Source organism: Callionymus lyra, chromosome 4 (assembly GCF_982586985.1).
Source record: "Callionymus lyra chromosome 4, fCalLyr1.hap1.1, whole genome shotgun sequence".
NCBI lineage: Eukaryota > Metazoa > Chordata > Actinopteri > Syngnathiformes > Callionymidae > Callionymus > Callionymus lyra.
Window position 1 is genome coordinate 35,047,764 of NC_141821.1, and position 7,086 is coordinate 35,054,849.

The 7,086-nt window shown below is 36.2% G+C and overlaps 1 protein-coding gene across 1 annotated transcript; it reads right to left on the minus strand.

The window, feature by feature from the left end:
- Positions 1–1,949: 1,949 nt before the first annotated feature.
- On the minus strand, positions 1,950–6,166 carry brms1 (BRMS1 transcriptional repressor and anoikis regulator). Its single transcript, XM_087790229.1, has 10 exons — positions 6,029–6,166; positions 5,272–5,454; positions 5,107–5,197; positions 4,485–4,612; positions 4,340–4,419; positions 4,178–4,274; positions 4,023–4,103; positions 3,889–3,953; positions 3,602–3,641; positions 1,950–2,275 (listed from the first exon to the last, which is right to left on the minus strand). The coding sequence occupies exons 2-10, from the start codon at positions 5,450–5,452 to the stop codon at positions 1,950–1,952; spliced, it is 1,089 nt and encodes a 362-aa protein (XP_087646355.1). The 5' UTR covers positions 5,453–5,454; positions 6,029–6,166.
- Between the last annotated feature and the right edge of the window lie 920 nt (positions 6,167–7,086).

Genomic DNA, 7,086 nt, shown 5'->3' on the forward strand with positions numbered 1-7,086 from the left:
ATGGAGGAATGGGCCAAAATACCAGCTACTGTGTGTGCAAACCTGGTAAAGACCTATAGTAATCGTTTGACCTCTGTTATTGCCAACAAAGGTTATATTACAAAGTATTGAGTTGAATTTTTGTTATTGACCAAATACTTATTTTCCACCATAATTTACAAATAAATTCTTTAAAAATCCTACAATGTGAATTGTTGATTTTTTTTTTTCACATTCTGTCTCTCACATTTGAAGTGTACCTATGATGAAAATTACAGACCTCTGTCATTATTTTAAGTGGGAGAACTTGCACAATTGGTGGCTGACTAAATACTTTTTTGCCCCACTGTAGATAGATTTGGTTCTGAAAATGTATGACTCAGTGATGTCTCATCACTGGAGGTGAAGTGTCACCTTTGATTGTTAAAAATGTTATTGTCTTTTGAATGTTAATGATAATTACATTTATGACAGTTTTTAAATGCTACATTAGTATCTGCTCACAGCCACAGTTATGCATAACCCAGTCTAATAACTGCTGTTTTGTATAATTTTGACAAGGTTCTACCAAGAAAAGATCATTTGTTAGATTTGTTAGCATACACACCATTAATGCAAAGTACATTAATGGTGTGTATGAACACAAAGCTAGTTTGCGCCAAATTAGCATTAGCATGGTAGTTCATTAGCTAATGCTAAATTACTGTTGTATTATACTAAATTAATCATTTTCATACTTCATCATTTACACAACTTTTTTTAAAGTCCCCACAAATTATTTTTTTGTACAAGCTAACGAAACCACAATTTTTATGTGGAGTGCCAAAATTAGGAAGTAATAAAGTGATTGGAAATAGCGACATCAAGGGAAAAAAAAAAAAAAGAAGTAATATACAGTATATTGAAATACGTTTAAATGTTTATAAATACACTCTATTGGGAAATAAAAACATGCATAAATGTGTATAAAAAATATAGAAATTCGCAAAGTGCCAACAAGTCAATTTATATCTGATAACGTATTTCGATATATACTTTAACTTTTATATCCCTCCTTGTCTCTATGACTCCATCTCTAAAACAAGATAAGCAAATAGCCCATTTGATAAAAAATAGTAGGTTATTCGCTTAGAAATACGGAATATAAGATGGATACATGTATTGCCATATTTATATACACATTGATGTGTGTATTTATTTATTATTATTTCAATATATTTCCCCTGAAAAGACCCCAAACAATAGAGTAAAAAACAATTAAAATGAATAAACAAGCACATCAATCTTGTATTCTTTTTTAAGGTTGTGTAAAAATGAAGATACATAATGTGGGTCAAACACTAGGAAGTATGGCTGACCTTCTTAAGGAAGGGAAGAGCTCTCTCTACTGGCTACTCTCTCAAACCACATATGTCGCTCAAAGTGAGACAAAATAAATGACTTTTCTAAAGTCAGGACCTCCATCATGATGACTCAGCTGATCGATGAATTAGAAAAGTCAGACAGGTATAAAGTTATTAGCAACAGGTGAAAATAGCAGCGCTTATCTGATGGTTGCCATGGTGACCTGCTCTCTTCCTAATCCCTGGATTATCAAACTGAGTGGATCTGTGAGGTGACAGGATCTCTGGCCACAGGAGCGAAGACACACAGCGCCGGCCGTCAAACTTCCCGGTGACATCAGACGTACACGGTGAGGGAGCAGCAGTCTGGAGGACACTCAAGAGGATCCAAAGAAAACCAGCAAACTGGTGATTAAGTTAACTCTGGAAACTCCGGTGAGAGCCTGAACTCCTCGGTCAGCGAGTCTTAGAGTAGAAAATAGTTCATGTTGTGTTGTACAGAAGTTATTGTTGTGACAATTAACAAAAACAAGGACTGTTTAAGTGTTGTATTCTATAATTCTTAATATCAACACAGTGCTTTAGAAATGTGCTTTAGGGATAAAAAAAGAAAGACCCTGGTGTGCGTTATTGTGACCTCTGACCCCTGCAGATGTCTGAGGACCAGTTGAACTCTGTGGCGGTGAGTGTGGAGTCGCTGCTCACGGACGCCAAGAGGATGCAGCTCCAGTGTCGTGAGCGCAGCGAGCAGTTGGCCGTGGCTGCCACCCAGCTGAGGGTGGAGTCGTCCGCCCTGCGGGAGCAGAGCGAGGAGGCGCTGCTCAACATGGCCACCATGAGGCGGCAACTGGACGAGCTGCTGGACACGAAGGCGGCCTTCGAAGCCAGAGAGAGACAGACCCGGAAGTTGAGCAAGCAGCTGTGAGGCTCCTCCAGCAGCTGCTTTGTACATCCTGAATATGAAAACAACGTAACTAGAAATATATTAAAATAATACAAACCTTCTATTCATTTTTACTCCTTCAAACCCCTGCCCATTAAATTCTCTAAATGGGCACATTAAATACTGTGAATACTTTTTATGGGGAAAACATCACTTAATATAGAACAAGGTCACATTCTGAATAATGCCAGGAAATTGAAAATAAAGAAAAAAATATGATTTACTGCATTTTACAATACAACAACATCAATCAGTATAAATCGAAAGTTAAAATATGATTGAAAGGCTCCAAAATAAAGACAAAAAGATTTTAAAAAAACATGATACAACAGATCAATGTCGATCAAAACAATGTCTTATCTACTTGGATATTTGCCGTCTGGATCATGAATAACATTTAATTTAATGTGTTTTAATGTATATTATATGTATATATATATGTTTGTTTTATATACCCATTTCATATATTATTTTATTCAATTTATATGTATTGAATTATTTTTATTGCACAGTTAGCAGCATTTAAAATAAAAACCTATGTTGTGATTATAAAAATGACCTAAGGAACTACCAGAGCTTTTCTATAAATGTATAGTTTTGAATGAACCCTCTTATAACTTATTATTTCATGTTGGCTATCTCATTTAAATCATTGTTAATTATTTGTAAAGAACCAATAACTCATCTTTGACGTATTTTATTTAGCATTTGCGATATAGTTCGGTGTCCTCTGGTGGATAACACAAATTGTAAAGTTAGCAAAATGACGTGTACTTCACAACTTTATGTTCACAGCAAGAACCAAACACCAACACACTCCTAAATGGTCACGATAATTCCACATTGATGACTAAGGTTTGTAGCAGGTGCAGTTCTACATCAGTATCTGCAAACAGATGGTTAAGAGGCACATTTATATATAATTAGGTATTAAATAAGAGCTTTTATAAGACTTCTAGGGATACTGCTGTTGTTTTAGCAAGAGATTATCATTTTTCAACTTTGTTCAAATACGTAGAATTCACACAAAGTATGAACACAAAGCTAGGTTACGACACTATTTCACACGTCTTTTTAAAAAGAGATTGACAGTGTTCATGTACAAGCTCACAAAACTGCCAACTTTATGTTAGCCTGGTCAATATCATTTATAAAAGGATCACAGCCTTGAGTCAAAAAAAGATTTATTTATGGACATAACCTCTTTCATAAATAGACAGTTTTAAATAGAAAGTGGTAGCAAAGTCTTCAGTTCGTCATCGTTCTGAAAGATCAAAGTGAAAATAAAAAAGGAGACAGAAATGTAAGTTGGATAAAAAATAACACTGAAACCTACTTTCAACTTTCTTCTTCAGTGGTGTCAAAGCTGCTTTGGCCTGCAAATAAAGTACAACATAAAATGTTCATTGTCAAATTCTTTTGTATTATATTTAGATGCGTTTATTACACTCAACTAGCTCACTATAAAACATACGATCAAGTAGAGGCTTTTGGCAAACACATCTCCATCATCCTCACATTACAGTTGGCTTATCCAGTTCCAGGCGATTTATTTTTTAATTCATAAAGTTATTATCTAGTTGAACATGTGACCAGGAAATGTAAGAAAGAAAAGGAGCACACCTTCTTGATTGCCGTCCAATCCTCCAGGATGTCGATGTCCCTCAACATGTAGACAATAAACGGTCCTGTATGAACAACACAAACTTGTTGCAGTTTAAAGATTATAATCTTTAAACATCAGTTCACACACATACCTGAGACTAGAGCTACTTTTCTTTTTCTTCCAAACACATTTCTTCTTTTAACCTTCTTGCTTCTCGACTCGTCGCTCCACTCTGATCACAAGGAAATGTTCATACATTTAAGGAGCGTGAAATATGAAAGGAAAATAATGTGCACTGGTGCGTACCTGAGGTGAAGTCCAGACTGTGTCTGTCCTCCTCCAGTCTTCGGATCTTCTCCAAAAGCTCTGATCTCATGACATCTGACAGGAGGGAGCGCTCACTCTGTGACAAATATATAAACAGATACCTCAGTGTGCGTTGATAAGCTTCATATTTGTTTTCTCTACCTCTAGGTGTTGTTTCGCTCCTTGAAGCTCACAGTTGTATTTGTGCTGTATCACCTGCAGACATAACTCTCTATACACACCTGAACAGTAATTATTTGTTAACAACAACTCAAGGTAAAAAAATTAGAGTTTTATTAAGACTCACCTGCTACTTGAGTTCTGATCTGCATGTTATTCTGTAGCGCTGCCAGAGGTTCTTTGTACTCTCCTGCTGAGCCACACAGAACCTCATCCAGCTTCACCTTCACCTGATTCAATCGCTCTCTGAACAACCTGCAAGTTCACCAACATTTCACTCCATTGCTCCTAAATTCTTGTACATAGTGTCAACAAATGCACGAGGAAAATTACATTTGTGGGACATGTGGAAGTATATCAGTACCATTAGAATTTTGAATGGTTGATTTTAACATTTAAAGTGTTGAAACCATGTCCCTTATTAATGAAATGTTTTTATTTTATTATATTTAATTTTTAGCTACTTGATCTTATCGTAACTTGGCATGATTGGCTGAAAGTTCGGTTCTCTTTTGGTATCGTCTATCGACTATTATTCCAACATTTTTATACTGAATTTAAAAAGGCTACAAATCTAAAAAAGATTGAATTTAGAAATTAATTATGAAAAATACCAATTTAATCTTTTCCTATACAAATTATTGGATTCAATTTTTATATATACATAATTTAAATTGTTTTTTTGAATAGACTTCCATAGAGACATGAAGAGAAATAATAAAAGCAAGAGAACAAAAGTTGGCGCTCACTTCTCCTTCAGATCCTGGAACTGTTTCTCCAGGTCCACCATCTCTTCCAGACACTCTCCTCTCCTCCTCTCACAGTCTTCATCGTCCATCTCTGAACACAGTAGAAACACATTGTTTCACAACAAATTAACTTGGTTACTCTGAAAAACATCATCCAACATCTACCTGAACTCTCTTCTTCCTCTTCATCACTCTCCTCGGAGTCGCTCTCTCTCTCTTCAGCGCTCTCCTCCATGTTTTCGTCTCCATTGTTGACTCCCTCCAGGATTCCATTGAGCTGGTTGAGTTGCTGGCCATTGGTCTCCATCTCCTCCTCGTCCTCCCGTGCAGGAGGCTGAGCGGGCATAGCTGGCACCATAACAGTTACTATTAAGTAATACCAAACAAAGTGTCTACGATTTAAGAAAGCAAAAAAACTGTAGTTTGCAAAAATAACAGAAACTGTAATTAAAGGAATGTTTACTGTTACACTGTAATACAAGTCAGGATCTTCTTTAATGTTTCAACCAGTCAAAAATAAACATATTAAGACTTACTTTAAAACAAAATTTGTTCTCACTTTACATACATAGAGCAGTGTATAGGATTGTTCGATTGACAAATAATTTAAATCACTTTTAGGTGGAACTTTATATATTTAACACTCCTTAACGTAGAAGCTTAAATAAGTGTTAAAGCTTTTATTTTAGTTTGAGGAAGTCTGTCGTAGCTTCGACGGCTTATGAGTTATAGGCTTCAATGATGTCACGAACCAAAGGATGATGATGTAAATAACCGGCGTTAAACCAACCTTATTATAGCTTAACGTGTATCAACGTGAAAACGGTTTTCTAGCAAAGATATGTTTTCATTTATTCGGGTTTTATAAATTGTATTTCCAGTATAACTGGCGTCAGTTGGAGCAAGTGCCGCGCTAGCTTACCGTCGATCCTCAGCACAGGCAGACTAGTGTTCGTGTGCCACTCATGATAAAACACTCACCTCAACAACTATGAAAAGTCCATAAATTGTCAAAGAAAATAAGTTAGAATTCCATTTTAAAACTACTTCCTCTTGACTTGCCTGCACTTTACGGGACCGTAGCAAAAGCAGAACGAGCCAATCAGGGCACAGCTCTGCGTGCTGCTGGGAGGAGTCAGATGAGGCAGTCCGAACACGCTCGTCCAATCAGAGCGCAGACTTCAACAAACACGGAAATACTCAACCAAAAGCCAGAGATATTTAGTTAAGCGTTTTCATTTAACAAATGCATGTTAAATATTGTATTAAGTTAAAATATATATGAACACGAAAATTAATTGAAGACAGCAATTGTTTTACTAGAGTCTGGTGAATATTTGACATGTAAGACGCCATTTCTCCACAAGATGGAGGAAAATTCTTTTTTTGTCGACACTTGAACTCAATGGCGTGCTTTTGAATTCCTCCCGTCTGCACAATTGGTTGTTGAAACATGGTTATTTAAAGAAAAAAATAATTCGTGGTATGTAAAAAAAGCATTACTCTTACAAACATTCTTGGTCGATGATCGTGACAATAATATTCGAGTCAAGCTTTCCATGCTCAGGCATGTTATTTTAACTTGTTTTGTTTCTTTGCACTCAAGTGAGACGGTCTTGAGTAAAGTATGCGTCGCAAGGTTTGTTTGGGTGGTTTTCAGGGATATCAAAGTTAGGTGAAAACACATATTAGACCCCACATGTCTGTAAACCCTCACATACTGACCCTGGTCTAGAAAGGCACTTAACAAATAACTACTACTTACTTATTTACACATGAGGCTTTAGCAACACTACAGTGGCTCACACGAAACAGAAACTTTGATTTTGACATGTTTTTATTAAAGTTGCATAAAAGTGTAACAAAATTGGGCAAAAACACGACCTCTTGTTGATATTGCTACATTGGTTTGTGGAGTTGATGTTCTCATACAGAAAAGAAACAGCATGGTTGTTTCAACCTGTAAGATGAGCCTCGATG